The following is a 24,404-nucleotide window of genomic DNA, read 5'->3' as shown; positions in this document are numbered from 1 at the left end:
CTTCTTTCATTTTCTATCACAAAGCTACAACACATTGATTCTCCAACAATATGTTACTGGCATATCGATGTTATGATATTAGGTGGATTTATGGTCAAGGGCAAAGACTGGTAACCCAAAAAATGCCGTGTCACTTTTAGTCTCAGGAGGGTTCTTGTAACAGTACATGGGTACAATGTGCTTAACCTGAGTTCTATCAATTGTACTGTATCACACACAGTCTGAGACCTTTTGTCCTGAGGGGGGTCACAGCAAGCTGGAACCCAACCCAGCAACACAGGGCACAAGGGGACACACCCAGGACAGGATGCCAGTCCATAGCAAGGCACCCCGAGCAGGACTTGAACCCCACACCCACCGGGGAGCAGGCCCTGGCCAAACCCACTGTGCCACCGCACCACTGTACTTTATCACACACACACACACACACACACACACACACACACATTTTCAGAACCGCTTGTCCCTTACGGGGTCACGGGGAACCGGAGCCTACCCGGCAACACTGAATTCTACTGTACCAGTTGTTAGGGGTACAGCTGGATAAATCTGCATAAAGCTCTACAGTCACCCTATAGTTAGGAAAGTAGTAAGAACTAATTCACTTTGATCTGTTATTGTATATGCAAATCCAGATGAATATGCAAAGTAATGCTTCAGAACTGTAAGACTTCTACACATTTCCACCAAATTAAGATTTCATGAGGCTGTATTGGCTTAAATATGTGAAATGGGTTTCTTTTTGTACGCTTATTCTAACTATTCAGTAATTCTTCCCCTTACATTTTTTTCATTTGAGGTGAAGTTTTGCCTTATGATTAATTGAACTCTTACCTGCCTTTCACCGAAAGCAAGGGTTCTCACACACACACACACACACACACACACACACACACACAACACAGCCTGAAACCACTCGTCCCAAGTGGGGTCACGGAGCCTAACCTGGCAACACAGGGCTGGAGGGGGAGGGGACACACCCAGGACGGGACGCCAGTCCATCGCAAGGCACCCCAAGTAGGATTCAAACCCCAGACCCCCCCCAGAGAGTAACGTCTTGGCCAAACCCGCTGTGCCACCATACCCCGGGACTTAATCAGTTCTACTGAATTCTACTGTACCAGTTGTTAGGGGTACAGCTGGATAAATCTGCATAAAGCTCTACAGTTGCCCTATAGTTAGGAAAGTAGTAAGAACTAATTCACTTTGATCTGTTATTGTCTATGCAAATCCTGCTGCACCACTGCACCCCCTCAGCAAGTGTTCAGAAACAGTTATTTGCTACTAAATACATATAAACTGCATATAAATTATCCCAGAATTTACCCTCTACGATCTACTGCATTGACAATATGGTGGGTTTCAGGTAACAGTTCCTGTGAAATCCTACCTTGACCATATTTTCTTGATATCCAACAGCTTTTTCCTCCTCTTTATGTGTGTGGCGGCATGTGAAGATAATCACATTTGGGTTTCTGACGGAAATTGGTTCATTTTGTTTTATACACAAAGGTTTATTTAAAATATGGTGAGGAACATGTAGGCACACTGGGCCTGGCAATGCCAAAGGAAACGTTTTGAAAGTTTTCACTGCGAGCACTGTGGCTCTGCAAAGTCCCTCTGAGAATGTACGTATTAACCCTACCTTGCTCATAAATGGAACATCATATGGAAGTCCTATGATGCAGTTTCAAGATTTAAAGATGAAAGTGTATCCATATGGTGGGGGGTGCAGTGGCACAGTGGGTTGGCCCACAGTCCTGCTCTCCGGTGGGTCTGGGGTTCGAGTCCCGCTGGGGGTGCCTTGCGATGGACTGGCGTTCCATCCTGGGCGTGTCCCCTCCCCCTCCGGCCTTACGCCCTTTGTTACCGGGTAGGCTCCGGTTCCCCGCGACCCCGTATGGGACTAGCAGTTCTGAAAATGTGTGTGTGTGTGTATCCATATGTTAAAAATGGGACGAAAAACTCTGAAAGTCAGATATTTTTAATCTCCCGTTCGTTGACAAGCACTCATTTCTGACCAAAGGGTTCCACACATTTTCATGGATGTTCACCACATACCCTAACCACCGCACGTAACCGCACACGCGGGGCACATTCTGGCAGCATAGGTGGTATACGGCGATCTGCCGGGATCTCCCCCGCAAGATGCCAGAATCACAGTGTGACATGTGCTACTAGAGCATGGGACCCTCTACTGGCAGGCAGAGCAGGGCTGCCAGCCAAGAGCCCTGGCATTCATCCCGGTGGCACTCAGCATGTGGGCATCCCCACAGCACCAGGGGAACGCCTGCCAGCTTTGAGGCATGGCAAATGCTTCCCATTAACATTGCATCTCATATCAGCCTATTAGCTTATCTTCACCCCGAGGGAGTGCCAGTGCGCAGCCGTGTGGTGATGTTACATCAGAAATGTCTGCTTTCTGCTAGCAAAACATACTTATGGAAAATAAATGATCGTTGCTTGACGGCCCTGCAGTTAAGGCCGAGCGAATCTCGCTGCTGCTGAAGTTCACGCTCAGAGTGTTTTGACTCAGCTGAAGCCAAAGGGTGTGACTCTCATATAATCAGATGATTTCGCGAGGGTCCATGAATAATGAGCAAGTGAGCAGCAATGCTGGCAGGGACAGATGGCGACAGGTCGAACACTATACCAATGACCTTTCACTCAGGTTAACTGAAAAGGAAAAAGAAAGCAAGCAGCGCCAGACTCATTGTACTAGTGGCATATGGTTCTATTTATCAGATGATGTATCAAAAATAAAAAAAATGTTCGTCAATAAAATCTGAGGTGAGTTTATACTTTTTTCCCTAATTAAGAAGTCTGAGACTGTATATTTATTGTAGAACGTAGCCTGTCTTGTAAACTGCAAAGAAGGATCCACCAACGAACCCCTAACCCTAACCCTAAACCCAACTGTAACTCCCACCCTAACTCCAACCCTATCCCTAACCCTAACCCTGAGGCGGTCTCCTAAAACACAAAGAAGGATCGACCAAAGGAACCCCAACCTAACCCTAACCCAAACTCTAACCCTCATCCTTTTCTAGACTGGTAACAGAATACAAACCCACAGCGAGGAATCCATCTCTGTCTACTCTCTTATTTCCACTCAGCCTCTCTGTTACCGTCTAAAGAGCTGCTCCTGTCCACTGCTTTGCTGAGCTGTACTTCCTTTCATTTCCCGCTGGCTCTCCATCAGGCTGCGTCTCAGTTGGCTGTAGGGTCGGGGTGTCGGTCTCTCTGCCGGCAGGCCGCTCATCTCTCGCCTGCTGGGCACACTGCTGGCACCGATGGAGCTGGAAAAGAGCCCTGGCACGCAGAGCTCCATTAAAAAAACAATTAACTCCAGTCCACTTGCACGCTGGGGCCTCCGCCTGGCCTTTGTACCGCAGAGCCATCTTCGTATTCTTCGGCGATGGCCCTACGGTGTAGCACTGCTGCTCTAAACGAACGCTGCCGTACTTAGCTCGCTCATCACCTCTGCTCGGAGGCCTTTTTATTTCAGTCTGAAATGAAAGCCCGGCTTTTTGTTCGGTGGCATCCGTGACACTTGTACTTTTAGGTGTCGCAACTTTGGGCCTCACTTTCCAGAGATTACTGTATTATAAGGTAAGTGCCATCAAGATGAAGTCAACTCATGGTGACCACTCGAGTGGTTTCCAAGGCTGTGGGTCTACCATCGCTTTCTTCAGTTGCGGGACGAAACCCACACGAGCACAGGGAACGCATGTGAACTCCCTGCAGGTTGAGCCAGGTTTCAATCGAGATCCAACACCGCAGCCCAGGAGCCGTGAGGCACCGGCACGACCTGCTGTGCCACCGTACTTCATATTTAGACCCTTTTCCTCTTCCAAGTTCACATTTGTGGATTTTGGTGACATGGTTTGGCCCTTTTGGTCCAAAACTTGGCTCCTCTAACACCCACCATATTATGCTCCCCTCGAAGCCATGGGTCACTTTTGTTTTCGGAGACTCTGTAAGCGGCCTTGTCGCCACGGCAACACCGAGCTTTTGTTTTCCGGCACTGAGGGAGGCTACGGTTTGCACGTATCAGGTGTCTGTTTCTCTGGCTCCTCAGTGACGGGGGACTCAGGTGCGGATCCTCCAGCCACACTCCACTCATTGTCATCACGCTCCTGGCACGGAGTTGGGGGGCGTTGGGGGGCTGGAGCTGCACAGGGTTAATCGCAGCCTAATTGCTGTGTACGCAGCAGCGGGCACCTGTCTTGGCTGTTTGCACCGCGTCACACTCACACCTGAGACCCATTTCGGTTTCACGGTGGGCTTGGGTGGGGGTTCCTTCAGCTTCTGGACAGGCTGAACAGAAAACAACGGCCCACATTCAGGTCTTCACACCTGCGCTTGTGTAAAGGCTATTAATTAGTCACAACAGGATTAAAAGAGCAACAAATTCAAGCACCAGTGTGCGTGTGCATATGGTACACCATAATCCACGGACTGTAAATAAAATCTTACATTCCAGATTGTCTCGTTGGCACAAAGTGGAAATCAAAGCTTGTTGATCCATGGATTCACCTCCAGCTGAAAATCACCAAAGGGTTCACACACGTCCTTCTCAAAGGCCGTCATTCTTTAGGGTCAATCCAAAGGTGTTCGTTCTTTAAGCTCAGGGACCGAAGGAAGAAGAATGCAAACAAACTACAATAGGGAGGTGAATTTATTCAACTTGAAAATGTAACTATGTTCTCAGCTACATCTGTGTGCTTTTTTTCCATCCAAGCGTTGTGCCACTCTATCCTTACTCACGGAGCAACATCATAGAACAATATTGTAAATATGACGCACGTCTAAAATGCACGCAATAGTGTGCGCAGTATCTTTATTGTAAGTACATCAGCGAATTTAAAAACAAGAAACACTGTACTTTTCAGCTGTACATGTCAACCAAGGGTTATCTCAAGATATTACTCTATGGCTATGTAAGCTTTGCAGGTTTCCAAATTATGTCATAAATATGGGTTATGTAAGTAGGCAGCTGCAGTTGTCTTAAGGTTTACCTGCATGATAATGAGGAGAAAGGCGAACGGGTCGGGAAGTCATTTCCGGGAGGAAGAGAAAGCCTCCCACGGAGCCTTGCGAGGGCCAAGCCTTCCAATCACCACCGTATGAGGATATGAGGATGTCCATTCGTGAACAGAAACAGAAGTACAGATGAGACTCAGCTGAGAGCTTCCAGCATGTGCTCTGATTCACAGCATATAGCGGAGCAGTTGATTGATGAATGATGCTGATGATGCTGGATGGGCGCTCAGGGTCGGCCGCGATGAGCACCACCTGTCTGGCCGTCAGCGTGGGAGGCAGGTGCTGACGCACTGAAACAGCAGCCAGGCTTTGTGGATGGACCGTACCGCACTGTTGTCAGAGCTACGCGTCCCTTCGGCTCTGGAGACACTTCGTTTCCGCTCCGATAATGAGTTCAGGAGCACGGGGATCAGGTGAGACCAATGGAGCCGCTCAGTGCCACCACCAATGGAAGAACTGGGAGCAGGTTATGAGGCCGCGGTGCTTTTGAGTGGAGAAAACCGTGCTGATGGGTGAGGGGTTGGGACCGTTATAGGGTAGGGGCTGTCCAGCTTTCTTTGACCAAGGGCCACAGTTGCTACTGTGAACCACTTTGAGGGCCACGTGTAAATCGTAGTAAATGACCCTGAATTTCACACACACACACACACACACACACACACACATTTTCAGAACCGCTTGTCCCATACGGGGTCACAGGGAACCAGAGCCTACCCGGTAACACAGGACGTAAGGCCAGAGGGGGAGGGGACACACCCAGGATGGGACGCCAATCCGTCGCAAGGCACCCCAAGCGGGACTCGAAACCCAGACCCACCAGAGAGCAGGACTGCGGTCCAACCCACTGCGCCACCGCACCCCCTACCCTGAATTTCAGATTTCTAAATTGGAAAATTATTACTTCATTGTGTATAATTCAGGTGTGGTGTGTCTATTATTATGTGATTCAATAGATTTCATAGTATTCATGGTAGGTATGGTATATTTTCTTATTTTATTTAGGTGTGGCGTGTGCTGAAGCGTGTGACTAACCATTACTCGAGTAAACTGAATTTAAAGTGTTTACGGTAGGTATGGTATAAAGAAATAATTGTACTTCTCTTGCACACCCCTTTTATGGGGGTAACAAGTGGCGTGGTGGTTCAAAGTCAAAGATCCGGGTTCGAATCCCACCTCCTGCCGTCACACCCGTGCAGAAGCTGCATAAATTGGTAAATCGCTGTAAGTCACTTTGGAGAAAAGCATCAGCTAAATGAAAAAGTAAGTGGCTCTAGCCGTAGCAAAAGGTGGGAGGCTCCTCAGCAAGAAGAGCGAAACAGCTGTGCCGTCACCAGTAAGGGGAAATTAAACGCACGCACGAAAGGCCCCCTTGTTTCCAGGGGTTGCTTGGCGTGCTCTCCATGGGGGCACCATTAGTGCGCCGCTGAGAGATAATGACACCTGCTTTGTTGTGAGCAGAAATGTTTCATCTCTTAGCTGATGAGCCATAACAGATCCAGGTTCCATTTCTGGGAACAAGACAAACCTGATACTGGCTTGTGTGCAGAAGCAGAAAAATGAGTGATGACTTCATAAATTTTTCAAAAACTGGCATTAAACAAAGATAGTCAAAGAGAAGTGCTCCATAGGTAATACAACTTTCCCAAAACCAGCAGGACAGATAAGTTTCGCACTTTTATACGTATGTATGGATGTTTTATTCAACGCTCTATAAATTGCCATGGTTGGAATTTTTAATCCTCGCTTTTCAAAGCCATTTTATTCACGTTGGGATTTTACTGACGTTGTTTAAGCTACGGGCATTCCTGAGAGGTATTAGAGCAGGGCCCCAACTGAACAGACCGCCTTCATATTACAAATGTAAGCCTTTAACCAGGACGCTGCCCTAGATTTTCAAACCCAAGGTGACACAGGTGATCAGCAAGTGAGGATGTTTTAGGCACCAATCTGGCCTCATAGACCAAATATGTGGGTTATGTGTTCAAATCCGATCTCATATTTGTCTGGACAGTTTTGTAATTATTCTTCTGCTTGTATGACTACTGCAACACCATAGATATGGTACACTGGGGGTTCCAGATGAGGATTACTGTATTTGGTATTGTCTCGATGCTCTGTGATGGACTCAACTCCTGTACCGGGGATACTCTCCTCTGCCTCGTCAAAGCCTTGTTCAAATGATCAATCAAATCAGTACCTTGACATGATATCGAACATGTCTGGTCCACTTTCCTACTTTTAACCCGAATGTGATATCAGAAGCATGCTCGAATTTGACCGACAACAAATGATGTGGGACATTTAAATGTTTGCCTTCCACTGCTTACTCGTCATAACCAGCTGGGACCGTTAAGCACATTAAAAACATCTCCAGTTGCACCCAACTGCAGCACAAAGTATGGTGAACACTTCAGATTCTAGAGAACCAGAAGGTGAAACACACACCTTTAAAAATACATCATGTTTCTGACAGCTGTTGTCATTGCACTAGAAATTATTTTGAAAAATTAAAGGTAGTATTAGAATAAAACAGATTCCTTCATAAAGAGACAATTTGACATTTCAGCTCGATGTCATAAACACACTAATTTACCAGGAAAGAAAATCATCATACTTTAATTATGCAAGGGAGCTTAAATTAGAGCGTGAATTAAGAAAAACTTTAAGTTATATGTTGCAGCACATTCTATGTACCTTTGGTGTGTTAAAAAGACATATTTACTGCTGTTCAACATACCATTGGCTGCAGTATAAAGAAAAATGTAACAAAATGTTTCATCAACTGGAAAAAAAAACTATTCATACACTGTTCACTTTGTATTTGTGTGCATTCCTTATTAATATATACAGTATGTCCCACAAATACAGTTACAAGGACACAGAAGAAAACAGATACAATTTTGAAACTTTATTTGAAAACCATAAGATTAAATCAGGTAAATCAAGCTACAAACCATATTTACATAGTAGGGGTAGTTTAATAAGGGTATCTGATAATTACAGTCTATCTAAAATGTGTGTAAACTTTACCATGTACAAGAAAATTGTTAAAAGATGGCGGCAGATCACTTGTAAAAAAAAAAGAAAAAGCTCATAATAATAACGAAATCCCTTGTGATTCGGATAGTTTTAATACAGATACTTTTTAATAACATGCTTTTCAAAATATATTAAAGCATTTCAGTTTGGGGTTTTTTTCTAAACATCAGTTGGTGTTATGCGGCTCAGAAAACCAGGGTTTCAAGACATTTTTCATGTGTTTAGATATTATGTACGTAAAGCTAGAAAACCAACTATCGTGACATGGAACTTCTGTACAAAACAACTTTTCTTAGAAGCCAAAGAGTTTAAATTCTGCGAAAGCCATGACTCACCTTAAAACGCCTACAACGTATAACACGAATATGTGAATGACCACGTTATTTACAGCACTTCTTCTCGAAAAGGTCATTCATCTGTTTGTGTGATTTCTTATTGCATGTCTTTGTATTCCAGTGAAGTGGTTTCCGTCGTTCCCCGCTGTGCCTTTCGGCGGCCCGCTGGTCCCCCCCTCCACCTGCGGAAATGCGCGTTCCCATCAAAGGGCCACAGCCAACGCTCATACAGCGTTCGTCAAAACTGCGGCTTGCAGGTGAGTCCGACTGCAGCGGGCGAACCGACTGTCCGAGCTCTCGCTTTGGGGCAACATCGTCGCCTCCGTGTTCCCGGCATTCTGTGCACCTGTGGAACGGGGTTCGAGAAGAGAGGAGGTGCGCACGTGAAGCGCCAGGTCCAGACCTGCAGGTTCCGAGAGCATCCCGAAGAACGCGGCTCCGATGCGGGCAAACGGCCAAGACGTAGCCGAAGGCCGCGAGACCGTTGCAGACATGAGAGGACACGTTCGGAGCGCGCGGCTTGCCAGGCCGGGCACGCCAGACAGGGCTACGGGTGCCAGCTCCCGATGCAATACTCTTTGGGAGTGCGCACTGAAGCACCGTGCAGGCACGTCGTTTCCACGAAGAACAAGTAGAAAGAAAGACAACAGAACTTAGGACGGGCTTTCCAACCGTCATCGGGCGCTGCGGCGTGGCTTCACCGGCGTGAACCGGCTCAACGTGCCGCTCACCACTTCGCTGCGTTCCAGGGACACAGAGCAGCTTCCTCCTTCTTGCCAGGCATGGATGTGACCTGGAACTGGCGATGGGACACGTGAGAAGGGCAGGCAGAGGACACCGACGCGGACGAGAAGAACGAGCGAGGCCGCGGAACGCCAGCACCGGCGCACACGTGCGTGGGAGAATTCCCAGGACACGGCAAATATTTTCTCAGCGTGTTCACAGCACCAGAGACACATCCGCCCAGCCCGATGTGACAAAAACAAGGAACGACCGCATATATTTAAGAAAAAAAACATACAGAATACCGCCGGTTCTAGATTTATCTTATTATTTATTTAATTAAGGTATAATTTATTCAATTGTCACCTGATTATTCTATCTATTAATACAATGCCTTGTTCAATATTGCATAATCAATTGCTTCTTGTTTTCTATGAACAAATAACAGTGTGGTACAGGATGTGTGACACAAGACAAGAGCATAAACGTGGATACCAGGCTTGTCTTGTGTGTAACAGATTTGGTTCTGCAGCCCGCATTACAGGAAAATTTTACCACAGTTACAGCAGCTGCAGGAAAAAAGACGAGCACTGATATTCTATACTTTAATCCATATTTATTTCGGAAAAAAAAACAGCATAAATTGTTGTCACCTCATCGGGTCTTGTCTCGCGACGGGAACAAACGACGTTTTTCACAGTCAGAGTGGCGCGCGCTGCGTGATTTTCACGTTCGAATCGCAAATGTCACTTTTTGTGCTTAGTAAACTGAAGGAACATCCATCACCAATAATAATAATAATAATAATAATTCGTAGGCCTTTGGCGGGGTTTCAGTCAGATTAACGTACCACTGTGCGCGTGCACACACTCACACACACGCACGAACGCACACACACGCGCGCGCGCGCGAGGCGGTCACCCTGCGCTCACCTGGCCGGTGTTGAGGGCCACGAGCGGCGCGCGCGGCGCCTCGGACGGACACCTCCCGCACGGCGGCCTCAGGAGCGCCGGCTGCATGTCGAGCGCGCGCTGCAGCTCCAGGATGTAGTCGATGACGTGCTGCAGGATCTCCACTCTGCTCACCTTCTTGTCCTGCGGAATGGTGGGCACCAGGCGCCTCAGCGTGTCGTAGCAGCCGTTCATGTCAGCGCGCGCGTTCAGCTGCAGGCTGCGCGCGCCGTCCTCCCCCATAGCGGAGCTCGCGGCGGCCCTGCTGCTGCTGCGCACGGACGGAGACGCCGAGGACAAGTGACCGCAGACCGGAGGACAGGAGGACGAGGAGGAGGAAGAGGAGGAGGAGGAGGAGGGTGAAGAGGAATCCTTACTGGCTCCTCGGCCTGGAGGAGCTAGCGACTTCATCAGTAACTAACTGGAAATGAAATTATAATAATGACGATAATAAGAGCACTTTTCAATTGGAACAATATTTAGCCAGTTGGCAGCAGAAAGTGGATATGTCTAACTTAGCATATTCATAACAACTCAACTGTCTGTTTGTCTGTCTGCCTCAAAATGGCCTATATTCCTCGGCACGCGAACCGTGGAGCGCGGGGACAGCGGCGACTCGCAGCGACGTTTATACAGTGAAGGGGAGGAGCTACTGCGCGAAGGCGTGGTCAGCGGACCGGGGTGTGGGGGCGGGGGCAGTGTACAGGTAGGTGTGTATGTGTGTGTGCGTGCGCTCGCGCCACTTTTTTAAGATTTAATTCGGAAATTATTCAAATTATTTCACAATTAGCACAATAATTTTCACAATTAGGAAACCTAAACTGTCCTTAGTAACTCAGCGTAGAAACTTAACATTGAAAACGTTATTAAGCGTCAACTAAATAATAATAATAATAATCATAATGGCATTTTAGGTTCAGAAAGTGAAAGAAGCTGTAGTTTGTTTTATTCTCCGTGTTTCGTGATAGTGAACAGTCACACTGAAGACCTGATGATCTATGTTAAAATAGACCAGTACGTCCCACAGCAGAGTGTTTTCATCATGTATTACGAGTGTTCCGCTTGACCTCGATGGAAGCCGACTGTCACCAGCACATGGAATCCACCTTGGCCGTTTAAATCGTCGTTTGTGTTAAATGAATCTCTTAGTATCTCCATGAACGAATTAAATTTGGTAGAGCATATATGTCATGTACACGCGACAGAAATATATGTGTCACACAAATGCATCTGCAGCATTTACAATTCGTTTAAATCAGTTTTTAAATACTTTCAAAAATATTTAAATATTACGTATTTTGCTTTTATACTAGTAGTTACAGAAGTTGCAGAAAAGATGCGATTACTGCCTGCGGTTTGAAATGAATTGAATGTGAATAACTGGACTGTACAGGGTAACCACGGATATAATATTCAATCTGTACCCTAAATATTAATCTTATAACACTTCCAGTAAAATACCCAGCTGTATACTTGGCTCAGGTACAGCAACAGTCACTCTGAAATTGTAAAATCGTGAGCTAAGCAACACATGATGATAATAATCATATAAACTAAAGCAAAGATGGAGAGCACACAGGAGCATAGGGAAATACTTTCGTCTTTCGGGACCGACGCGTTTCGGCAGGAAGCCTTCATCAGCTACCCGGATGTTGTGAAAACCATGACATACAGCGTAAACACAGTTCTGAGGTCATAAAGTAGCGGATGACGTCATCATAAGTGGACCGACTACGTAAAATGACAGTTGCAAAATGATGGAAGCGGCACAAAGACGGTTAACTTGTAATTTTAAAAAAGAGTACAGAACAGCACAAGAGCAAATCTGATATGGACCGAAACAGTGACGAGAAATAATAAATACTTACAAAAACAAACATGGCAAAAAATAATAATAGCAATAAGAACTACCAAATTTTGAATTAAATGAAGAATCATTGACAGAACAGGCAAAAGCATAAACAAACTAATTCAAATCATAATTTGCAATTTTAAAAGTTTTTACACTTTGATAGGTTTAATGTCCTGGTTTAACATCTGTTACCACACAGTTTGTATCACACAAGTCACATAATAATAATAATAATAATAATCATAATAATGCAATATACGGAAAAGTTGGCATCAGGTGTAGACAGGTATAAAATGTGCATGACCTGTGTATGGCCTATTTCATTTCATTTTCATTTGAACTCATGGGTACATTTCTGCCCAAACCATACAACCTCAGTGAGGTCCCGAGATGCGACCAGGAAAATGAGAGGCACAGTGCAGTTTCAGCACATCTTGGTACCTCAGTAGACACACAACTGACAGGTGAGCATGCAGTGCTGTCCAAGCACTTACTCGATGTTTTCCAGGATGTTCCACGATGCCTCGCCAGCAAAGCTGCCGACCGCTCTGCGATGTCACTCATTCGCACGGTGTTTGCCCAGCCGGCGTCGCTCGGCACATTGCCAAGGCCCCCTTGGATGGCAACATGTTGGCACGGAGCCACACTGTTTCCTCCTTGGCCCTACGCCATGTTTGGAGCTCCATTACATTCTGGGATTGTTGACCGGGAACACACTCTCCAGAAACGGGCATGGAACATCTCCACCATACACTGAGTCACCTCGTTTCAAACATCTTGTGTGGGTCAGAACAGCTACCACCCCTATATACACTAAGTCCTCAACTAATGAACACAGATGGGATCTTAAGTCCGATTTGTTCCTAACAAACGTTGCTCGTCCATGGGATGATCTGGTCCACATTCGGCAATGAATGGGAGTTTGTTTAGAGAAAGCATTTCAGTTTTCAGGCATTTTAAACTAGATAGGGTCCAGACCCTCATCACCCTGCATTTGACAAGTGTTATTGATAAGGCGTGGATTTATGGAAAAGACAAAGAGTATTCTACATTTGTTTTGGCTTTCTCTGAGGATTTTCCAGAATCTAACCTGTGAATTTATAGAGAGACACCTATTATGTAGCTTTTGCTAATTGTGAGTTACTAGTTAAAGTGCCTTTGGCTTTACAAATAAATTGAGTTATGAATAGATTTTAAAATTCCAGTTGTGTTTGTAAGTTGAAGAGCCAGAGGACTTCCGAGTATATACTGTTAGAGAGTTTCATTGTTTCTTGAAATTCTATAATTGGAATATAGTTACAAATTTATTAAGAATTTGAACATTATTTCTATTGTCCTGAAACATATGCTCATGGCAGATGAAACACAACCATATATAAAAATAGTTTAAATTATGTTTTGATGTTTCTTCAAATCAGATCTTCAGACACATCTTGTAAATAACTATACAGTATATTCTCCTCCAGGACACATTCTTTTGTGAATTTTGCCAGTGCTGAAATTGAAAACACATGAAGGTTTCATAGTAGTTGTTCCTTCAGAAGGGGTAAACATATGGATGTATGGTTCTGAGATTACTTTTCATATGCCAAGCATGGTTAAGAAGTGATGTAAAAGTGCAGTTCCACATAGATTTGTTATACCGTTCTTGGATAGCATGTTTTCATTCTCTGTGGATCACATTCTCTCACTTCAAAAATTTCCTCACTGGACCAGTCTCCTCCACAAAATGCTGGGTTTGGCACAGCTGGACTGTTTGAAGGAAATGGCAGACTTGGAGCTGTTTCATAGCTGCACACGAGGGATAAACAGAAATTCAAGAGTGAAATGCAAAACCCGTGGTAGAAGCCTTCAGATGCATTTCGGGACAGAACTTCGGTGTCCGCTGGCTGCCCCTCCCACCGACAGCATGACCTTGTGGTGCGAGTGATGTTCAAAGTCGGGGGGGGGTCTCAGCCAATTCCCCGTGTACCACAGTGGCTTTGCTCGGTGACAGCAAAGGAACATCAAGACTGAAGAACTTGGTTTTCCACACAATGGATCTCAGAGGGGTAGAACTGCTCACTAGTACACTGTAGTCCTAGTTACCGCGTTCGGTTCAGTTCGGACTTTTACCCCTTGTTGCATTGGCCCTTTCCCCAGAGTACTCTGCCTTTTAATGTGCACGCATATTGTAGTTTCTTTACAAGAACCTGTATCTTTCTCACTCCAGTTCAGGTTCTGCTTTTACATGAATTTCAGTGTAAACTGAGGTAATCCCCATTATGCCTTCTTTCCCTTTGTACATCTCAATCAGAACTCTAAAGCGATTTTTATAAATGCCATTCTTGTGGAATGTCTCACTGTCTCACTCCCTTTGCTCCCCTTCGTACTCTACACAGTACTCAGGATTTACCAGGATAAATATCCGTGTGCTTTGTGTTCGCTATTGAAAGCAGCTGTTTTTGAACTCATTGTACTCAGATATTTGCTCTGTGCGCACAGTGTGAATGTGATGTTTAATACAAGTTTGTGTTTTCATCAGCCTAAGAGTTCTACATCTGTTATAAACTGAAGCCAACACCTAATGTAAACCAGACCTTATGTGGAGTTAAAAAGTCCTGCAGCAACATGCATTTGAATGCCATCTCTAAAGCGCTTGTCTGAAATTCAGCAGCAGAAATAATATTGTTTATAGAAAAGGGGTTGATTTGTCTCCAAGGAAGCAAAGGTTAATATGGGAGGTAAATGAATACTTGCTGGTTATTTACCTGTGAGTGAACTGGGGGGTCTGTTTACACAAAGCCATAAGTGGGTAAAAGTGATCATTTAGAAACATTCATAACGTGTCTCTGCAGCTTTACAGGTCCAATGTGATGAAAGATATTCAAACAACAGCGTAAAGGCAAGCATATGGAATCATTTATAAAAACTATAAAAATGTAAATTGTTCCTGCAAGTTCTGTTGTACTCTTTGAGTGCAGTTCGGGATTTTGACAGTTCAATTACTTTAAAAATATGAAAAATAAATTCAGCATATAAAACCAAATTGGAATGGAATTTAACCAAATAAAAAAGATTGAGCTGCTATTTGTGTAAACCAGGAGATATAGCATATTGTATGCTCTATGTGAAGTTTTGACATATAAAAAGTTCTTTGACGAGAAAATTGCTTCAGCAATTTACATGATAAATGGCGCAAAGGAAACTGGAAGCAATACCTATTATTTTACCATAGTAAGACCTATTATTTTAACATGAACATTGTTTTACTTCTTTGTGAATGTGATTTTTATTTGGAAAACTTTGGTGTGGAAGCATAATATTTTTTTCAGTAAACTTATAATTGATTTGAACTACTGTAAGCAACCAATGAAATCCAGATGGACAGTCATGGCAGAACAAAAAAAATTATAGAATATAAAGAAACACAAAGTAGCTGCATTTTCTAATCCTGCGTCACTTTGAATAATAACCCTCATTTCCTGACCAATACAGGATCCTAGTAGGGAGCCCAGTGGCCACATGCTGAAGCCACAGCCACATTTAAAAGGATTTTAATTCCATCCAGCAATACAATGTATGCGTATGAAAGTTTTTACTCCTCCCCACCACAACATCATGTAAAGTAATAGAATTGAACAGACGAAAACAATTAAGGAAAAACATTTATCAGGGGTGTCCAAACTTTTTTAGCAGAGGACCAAAATCATTATTGTGCACTGGTTTTAATATCATAGTGAAATTGGTAAAGCATTTTTTTTCTATTTTAAGTGCATTGTGTATTTTGGTGTGTGTCTGACTATAGCTGTATTATCACATGATGAAATGTACAGTATTTATGGTAGGTATAGTATTTATTTACAATTTTACAAATGTTCTTGCGGGTCACATTGCCTGAAACGGTGGGCCACATGTTGGACACCACGAGATACACTGAAAAAGACTACATTTTCACCCTCAGGATATACAGAAAATGTTCTGCTTTAGTTTTAAGTCTCACAGTGGCTAAAAATTGTGCTCCATTTGTGCCATATCATGCTGTTCTTGCAGTGGTCAGCGTGAGTTAGACCCACCACCATTGGATACAAAGGTTACAGGTTTAAATCTCATCTAATGCTATAGTGCCCCTGCGCAAGGCACTTACTCTCAAATTACTCCAGAAAAGTTTACTCAGCTGTATAAATGGGTAAATCATTATAAATAGCTGTAACACTGTAACCTGCGCTGGATAAAAGTGTCAACTGAATACGTTCCAATATTTCAGCTATCTAACCCTAACCTTTTCTTTTGTGCCACTGACTGAAATAGACAGGTGGAGTAGCAGTTTGGGCTGTTGCGTTGGAATACAAAGGTTCTTGTTTCAGCTCCTCCTCCTGCGCAGTACCCATGAGCAAGGTATTTACCCAGTAAGAATGTCCTACTGTATAAATGGTGAATAATCCTAAATCTTGTATTACACAGAAACTGAACACTGTAAATCTGCAAGGACAAATGCGTCAATGAAAAATAGAATAGAACTACCTTTGGATCCAAAGGTCGCAGGTTTGATCCCCCTCTCCGGCTTTAGTACCCTTGAGCAAGGTACTTACTCTAAAAAATTGCTCTAGTAGAATTACCCAGCTGTATAAAGCGTAAATAATTGTAGATAGACTAACATCATAAATCACTTTGGAGAAAAGCATCAGCTAAATTAATAAATGTAAACTGTAAATAACTTTATATAATACAGTACAGTACGTAAGTAGAAATAATAATTTATGATATTCTGTATTTGATCTTATTTGAAATGGACTATAAAATAACAGATAAATATAATGAAATATGCAGATTTCTTCTTGTTTTTATCATGTTATACAGCTGACCTGTAATTTTACAATATATAAAGCTAGATATTTTACTTGAACAACTCACTCACTGTTAGTAACTGTTTGTCCAAGTTGGGGTAGTACATTGTTCTGGTACTAGTGGTACTATTGACGTTTAGGAAGCAGCATAATGAATCCTAAATGTCTAAATTGAAAAATATATATACAGTATAGACGGCAGACAGAGGGTTGCACATCCCTGCACCATAGCTACTCTTATAGTAGTACACAAAGCGATCTCGACTCACACTTATATTTGAGCTGAGCTCAAGCTTTCCAGTGTTACATACTTGCTCACATGAGAGCTTAGTCAAAGCAGGAGCATCACTTTGTATATTCTTTCTCGGAGGGGTGCTGTAGGGCAGCGGGTTTGGCCAGATCCTACTCTCCAGTGGGTCTGGGGTTTGAGTCCTGTTTGGGGTGCCTTCCAACTGACTGGCATCCTGTCTGCGGTGTGTTCCCTAGCCTTGTGCCCTGTGCTGCTGGGTTAGGCTCTGGCTCACTGCAACCCTGCTCAGGACAAGTTGTCTCAGACTGTGTGTGTGTTCTTGTGAGCCACTGACATCCTGCCTCTGCACACACTGCTCACATTTACCTCTGTAACCCACAAAATGCATAAAGTGTCTTTTTATGTTTATGAATTCTCAGGGGTGTCAAGAATGGGGCCTCGATGCCCTGTAACATCGACAGCCAGTGCTCCTGAGGAATAGCCATCAAATTAGGTAATTATGCCGGAGAAATTATAAATAATTATATGACAGGAGGATGTGTTTAGTTAATTAGTTTCATCCTCGCTTACGGCAAATAATAGCTCCAAACCGTCCCAAGAGATCACATGTTTTAGATGCTCATCCATTTGGAATTAATGAAAGACTTGGCTGGCAGAACTGACTCACTGAATTGCTCTCCGGACTCTCCCTGTTCGTATGTATCATTCACTGGGTTACTCACCACTCTTAATGCAAAGCTCCTTCCTATCTACAGCTGAATAAAACACAAGAATGAATCCTGTATATACAGCGGCCACATACAGGAAGAACATCCTTAATAATATTGCCGTACGGAATTATATTTCGTTGTTTCCATGATTGTCATTTTTCAGCACATGGATGGGAAAAGTGCGGAATCAAAAGTGAAATCATAAAAAAAAGGGAGACTGTAAAAACAAGCGACAAACACAGCTGAAACATTTCTGAAGAACAATTACCACCAATTTACTCTACAGGAAGAGAAATCAATGACGCTTTCCCTTTATTAGACAATGAGCTGATTGCAAAGAAAGAGCGACAGCCTCAATGAACTCTCTGCAATGCCTGCTGCACTACTGGCTGACTGCAACATACCAAATGTATTTTTGCATTTAGATTTATGCTTATTCATTTAATAGACACTTTCTGCAAATCGACATACATCTCAGAGAGTAATACCAAAAGTGCATTACATCAGCAGAAGTACAATTTGCCACATATCACTGTATAAACCAGTATAATTTACACAAGGAGCTGCATACAGGGCTTTTTAAGTATTATTGTTTTTAATATTTAAAACAAATAACTTTTTAATAATTAAACTGATAACATGATGCACATTTATTGAGCACACTGGAGCTCAAGGGAGAAGTGAGTATGAAAGAGAACTGTTTAAAGACCTGCTTGAATGTTGAGAGGGATTAAGCAGTGCTGAGGGACAGAGGGAGATCATTCCTTCGCACTGGAGCCAGAACTGAGAACCTTTGCGCTTTGTGATTTTGGACCTCTTGGAACCACCAAGAGTGGAACCGCCAAGCAGGCAGAGGCGGAGGAGTCTGTATTAGTCTGTTTGCGGAGTAATGAGTGATCAAGTTTTTATGTGTCGGGTAACATATCCAGTTATAGTCCTGTAAGCCATAACCAGAGTGCTGAACTTGATACAGGTAGCTACAGGAAGCCCATGGAGAGAGATGAGGAGAGGGGTACATGGGAACCCTTTGGTAGGTCAAACACAACTTATGCATCAGTGTTCCAGATCAGCTGGAGAGGTCAGATGGCAGAGGCTGGAAGACCATATTTTTATTGGGATAATATTTATGGAGAAATGCAAGCTCATTGATTGCAGCTTGTTGATACAGCATCAGTTCTATAATGTTTCAAGTAAAGCAGCTTCCAAACGCTGCCACTTCGCAGAACAGCTCACGCTGAGCTGCAGGTGTGTGTCAGGTGACGTCTGCAGTTTATTGGTCAAACGCCGCCGTTTGTAGGAGGTGCACCAGTGTTCGTGTTGAGTAATCGCCGGTCTGCTTCCAGGTGGACTGCCGGGTAGATTTATGGATCGGGACACAGGTGGCCGGGGGGGGCGAGGTCTGCAGCAACACTCCCCAACAAGCACACCTGCTCTGTGTTTGGCGCACACACACACACACACACACACACACACACACACACACACACACTTTGACTGGAAAAAGGCTGGACACACCTGTGGGCTGGAGTCTTGCAAGAGACCCATTTATGACTTTTGCAAAGACGGTGTTCAGGTAAATGTTTAATTATGGAAACACCCACTTTGTCTGGGATGTGCAGAGTGAACCACACACACACACACACACACACACACACACATTTTCAAGACCGCTTGTCCCAGATGGGGTTGCGGGGAACCGGAGCCTACCCAGCAACACAGGGTGTAAGGCCAGAGGGGGAGGGGACACACCCAGGACAGGATGCCAGTCCAGCACAAGGCACCCCAAGCAGGACTCGAACCCCAGACCCACTGGAGAGCAGGACCCGGTCCAACCCACTGTGCCACCGTGCCCCCCATACAGAGTGAACCTTTCCAGTGTGTTCCATGGAGAAATGAAAAAGAGTCTTTATTTAAAAACAATCGATTGTGCCACTGAGTGGCTTTCCTCCAGTCGCTCCAGTTTCCTCCCACAGTCCAAAGACATGCAGTTCAGGTGGATTGGTGATGCTAAATTGTGTAACTCCGTGTGTGTGTGTGTGTGTGTGTGTGTGTGTGTGTGTGTGTGTGTGTGTGTGTGTGTGTGTGGCTACCCTGTGAAGGACTGGGGCCCCCTCCAAGGTGTACCCACCTCAGCCTTGAGCCCAATGCTTCTAGGATGGGCTCTGGATAACTGCGACCCTGCTCAGGACAAGTGGTTATTGAAACTGGATGGATGGATTTATGAGGTTTTCAATGGGCGTTTCCAGACACCAGCTGTGATTATTGCAGTACAACTGTGGCCCAGTGTTAGGGCAAGACTGTCTCCCGAAACACAGGGAGACATGGGAAAATTGCTCCTCTCCCAGCGAAGGGATGAGGGCAACAATTGGAAATAAGTTGTCGAGGTAGAACATAGGTGCTCTTACAGAAACTACAAGTAAAGATGTTTTTTTGGCTTTGTTCAATACAACATACAGAAGAAGGAATCTCTTTGGTGGACTCATGTGGAATTACACTGCGGGTTCGAGCACAAGCAGGGCAGCCTTGGTCATCCATGTAATAAGTAGGATTTCACACTTCTTGAAAGATTTGGTAGTGTGCTTAATTTTCCTTCGCTGCATGGACACTACTGTCCTTCTTTTGGAAATCTTTGAATGCATTGTTCAGTAAAAAAAATATGAACGCAGTGCATCAAGGGGCATCTGGTCTATTGTACAGAACAAACTGGAAGTGCATCCTTTGCCAGATGTTCCTCTGTTCTGGGGCTTTGGGGAATTAATATGATCATACTCACAGCTAAAATTGGGACCCTTTTCATCAGGAAAGAGAGCCTTGGCATCAGGCAGGATGCTTGTTAATTCAGCAATGAAGAATCTACACAGTGTAATTTTTTTACTTAAATTTCTGACAGAAAGACATTTAATATTTTCTACTGTGTTTGCCAGTAGTTCAGTTGTACAATCCAGCTCTGGACCATTACTCCGCAACATTGTCACGTTAGAAAGAAAACCCTGTGCCAAAGTCTAATGATTGCAATGTTTTGTACATAAAGCAGTGTTTTGGTATAAAACGCACCACAGCGGCTACACATCGTGCTATGTAAATGGATGGAAAAGAGATCTGGATAAGAGCTGAGCTACTCAACTGAGCCGAAGAGTGGATGTGTGCTTCCATCTGCTGGTGAACGCACACAACACACACATTGTTTCCCATGGATTTCAACCCTGTTTGGCCATGTGGACTGACCCCTCTCCAAGCCGTCGAGCACCAGCTCCAAGCCCATCGGGATTCTGTGAGTGATTCTTCCCCACTGCGGTCTCTCCTACAGAGACAAGGGGAGAGCAGGTCTCAGGCAGACGGCAGCGCTTTGCTGCAGCATCTTTATGATCAATTCTGGCTTTTCCCAGTGTGAGCACAAGGAGCACAGTGTAGTGTTCCTACAGGCTTCTTGTCATCCCCCTTAAAAAGGGATGCATCTCTGAGTTCAGTAGGGAAACGCGAAACAAGCGAATGCCGACTTCCCATCTGTAAACACTGAGGTGCAAAGACACACAGGCATCTGGCTCCTCTCCTTCCACAAAGGCGTGTTGTTTACAGCTGGAGCTCTCAAGCCGCGTTCCAACACTGAGCTTGTCACCGCACCAAACTGGACGTGAAGAACGAGCTTGTTTCTAAAGGTGGTGCTCGGAAGAGTAAAGTATGCATCCTGTTCAGCTGAGGCTTATAAAACTTCTTAGTTATCTTGTGCTGCCGAAACATCACATCAAAATACTTGGTAGGGCCACTTAAAAAGGTTTTAACCTCTGTTTTTAGCGATTAGGAGCAACAGAGAGCATAGTGGCTAAAGACGTGCTCTGCAACAGTATCATAGAGTGAAATACGTAACTCAGGATCTTGACTCATTAATAACCGCTTGCTCAGTGCAGGGCCACAATGGATGGACGCCTATTCCGGAAGCTTGTGGTGTCAGGGAGCTTACAATATGGACAGGGCGCCAGTCCATCACAAAACACCTAATATTTTCAGCTATTACTCAACTATATAAAGGGGTAAAACTGATCTAGGTAAAATGTTGTGTAATGTTATACCTGTACAGTTATGAAATAAAACAGTCAGAACTGTTGACACCACAAAGGCCTGTTTCAGCAAAACTGAAGTTCTTTTACAAGCAACTCCGAATTTTTCTTTCTTTCTTTTCTTATGGGATTTAGAAGTTCTTTTAAACACTTAATTAAACAGGACTGTTGGCTGGTTGGTGGTGGAAACAGCGAAAGGGGTTGATGATTGATGGAGAAACACCCACTTTGCACTGATTTGGGGAAAGGAGGGCCAGCTGCTCCTGGTTGAAAGCACAGTGAAGCACTGACATCTAAGGCAGCTGGTCTGAGGGTTTTCAGAGGGACTCATGGGAGAGAGGACAGTGAGCAGCATCAGCTGATAGAGTGGTTTGAGCTGCTGCCTTTAGGCTCAGAGGTCATGGGTTCAAAAGCAACCTCCTGCTGTATCATGCTTGACCATGGTACTTACCCTGAATTTCTCCAGTAAAATTATCCATCTGTATAAATGGATAAGTAGTAATAAGTATCTTAACCTTGGAAGTTGTTTTGGGGAAAGGTGTGAGCTACATGAATGAATGCCTTCTACATTTGTTTCTATAATACAAAAGTTATCGGTGATTTCTGGATTTCCAGCTGCACTGACGGTCAAATAACAGACATCCAGCTGATTCCGTTCTGTTACCAAGGAAACACAACTCTGTCATCTAATTACATGATGTAGCATGCAGCAAATTGCTTCCCTATCCTTAAGGTATGACATCCGTTTAATATAATATGTTGAGTCACTGCTAGCAGGATTTATGGACTTCAGTTTCCTTATCTGGATCTTTTTTCCAAGGTAACTGTTTTTCTAAGGTAGAACATCTAAGGAGAGCCGTATAACTACTTATCATACACAAAATGTAAATTAATTTTATTTAATATCATCCTTAAAAGCTACTTAATTCTGTAAGCTACTTACAATGACAAATCCACTTACAGAGGTAAATGATTTTTACTGTCGAATCACAGTAAATATCATGCATAAGGGGAGCAACGGCAGCAGGTGGGCCTCAAACCTGGTTCTTTGAGCCCACAGGTGAGACCAACTGTTACATTACATGTGGTTTTACTCTTGATGGTACTGTGTCCAACAGTGATTTACAGGGCCAGATTTGGCATACAGACCCCTTTTGGACCAATTTGGTGGGGCCTCATGGGTTTAACATTATTTTAGATTAGGTGTCTCGAATATATGCTATCATATTCTATTAAAAACAAAACAACATCTATTTATTAGTTTACATTTTGATGCAAAATGTATTAAAAGTGCAGCCTCTTCCTTTTTTTTCAAAGCTGGAGGAGGCAACCCCGTTGCAGGGGCCCCTGTGGGATCCCAATGGGCCAAATAGGTTCAGATACCTTAAGGCTGGCCCTGGATTACATGTTTTTTTCTTATGTTTTAATCTTGTTTGTTTAGAGGCATGGACAGCATGTAGCTGCTCATCTGCTGGGGGCAATATTGAGACAATGTCAGAAAATTATATGTATTTATTAAATTTATGCCGGCATTTATTCTTGTACGCTGGCGCTGCGGGAGACATACAACTATTCAACGGTCCAGGAGACATAATTGTGACACTTAGGATCTGAAGACTGATACTTTTTCATTTTCAGTAAATCAGTTTTTTTAAGTACTTAGCTGACACCTCTTTCCATGGTAAATCACAATGGTAAAATGCTATAATTTATGTGAACCGCACTATATATATATATAAAAATTGCTTTGCACAGAGCAACAGTGAGGACAACACTGCACCACAAACAGAAAGCTCTAGAATGCTGGAATCTTTATTAATTCAGGACCAGATGCACAGCCGGTTGGAGTCTGACAATCCTCACCTTGCAGTAATTTGCTGGGTGTATTAAGGTGACCTGCAGCTGAGGGCGGGGTTTATGGCAAAGGGGGCAGGATTGTTAGAGCCAGCTGCTCCGACTTTGGCAGCAGCGAGCGGCACGTGAATATCTTAAAACGGCCTGACTGTCACCGTTGCATCATAGGGCAAACCGCACCACACTCCACAGGCCAAAGATCCTAGTGATCACCTTGCGAGGATTTCTGCAGGCATTGGCTGGAACGGAGCCTGAGCCAACGGGAGCTCATTAACATGGCCCCGCCCCCAGCTGCTGAGCGGAAACCTCACATGGTTTTCATGAACTGCTGACTCACATGGTTAAGACCCATCTCTCTCTAGCATGTTCATTGTATTCGGGGTTTATAGTGCTAAGGCAAACTTTGTAAAAGATATTAGATGTACTGTGTAGTTGTCAAGTTCTCAGGGGGCACTTTGCTGTCTAATAATGTGTGGTGATACTGCAGGTGGGTGATGTGGCAATATCCTCAAGGTGCTGAAAGATGTTGACTATGAGCATCTGTCTGCCCAAGCAGAACCTCAGACATCATTGAAAGATCCACACCCAGGATCATATAGTGCACATCGAAAAAACATCTCCCGAATGACATCCAACTTCCCTGAAACAAAGGATATTTCTCATAAGTGTCCTTGCAATTGATGTTCATAGCCACATGGCTAGAGATGACACATTCCTCTACCGGGGATTACGAAGGACAGCGGGTACGCGCTGTCGTCTTCATC

At 44.1% G+C, this 24,404-nt stretch overlaps 1 protein-coding gene across 3 annotated transcripts; it reads right to left on the bottom strand.

Moving 5' to 3' along the window:
- Positions 1-8,043: 8,043 nt before the first annotated feature.
- LOC114909399 (DNA-binding protein inhibitor ID-4-like) lies at positions 8,044-10,700 on the bottom strand. Of its 3 annotated transcripts, XM_029248407.1 has the most exons (3): positions 10,633-10,700; positions 10,076-10,514; positions 8,044-9,219 (listed from the first exon to the last, which is right to left on the bottom strand). In XM_029248407.1, exons 2-3 carry the CDS (start codon positions 10,502-10,504, stop codon positions 9,148-9,150), a joined length of 501 nt encoding a protein of 166 aa, XP_029104240.1. In that variant the 5' UTR covers positions 10,505-10,514; positions 10,633-10,700; the 3' UTR covers positions 8,044-9,147. The 3 variants fall into 3 exon arrangements, with proteins under 3 accessions (XP_029104240.1, XP_029104239.1, XP_029104241.1); XM_029248406.1 differs by having other exon boundaries at positions 10,076-10,700; XM_029248408.1 differs by having other exon boundaries at positions 8,044-9,213; positions 10,076-10,700.
- Between the last annotated feature and the right edge of the window lie 13,704 nt (positions 10,701-24,404).

Source organism: Scleropages formosus, chromosome 23, assembly GCF_900964775.1.
Source record: "Scleropages formosus chromosome 23, fSclFor1.1, whole genome shotgun sequence".
In the NCBI taxonomy this organism is placed as follows: Eukaryota; Metazoa; Chordata; class Actinopteri; order Osteoglossiformes; family Osteoglossidae; genus Scleropages; species Scleropages formosus.
Note: the sequence above shows the minus strand (reverse complement) of the source record. Positions and strands in the feature narration are given on the sequence as shown.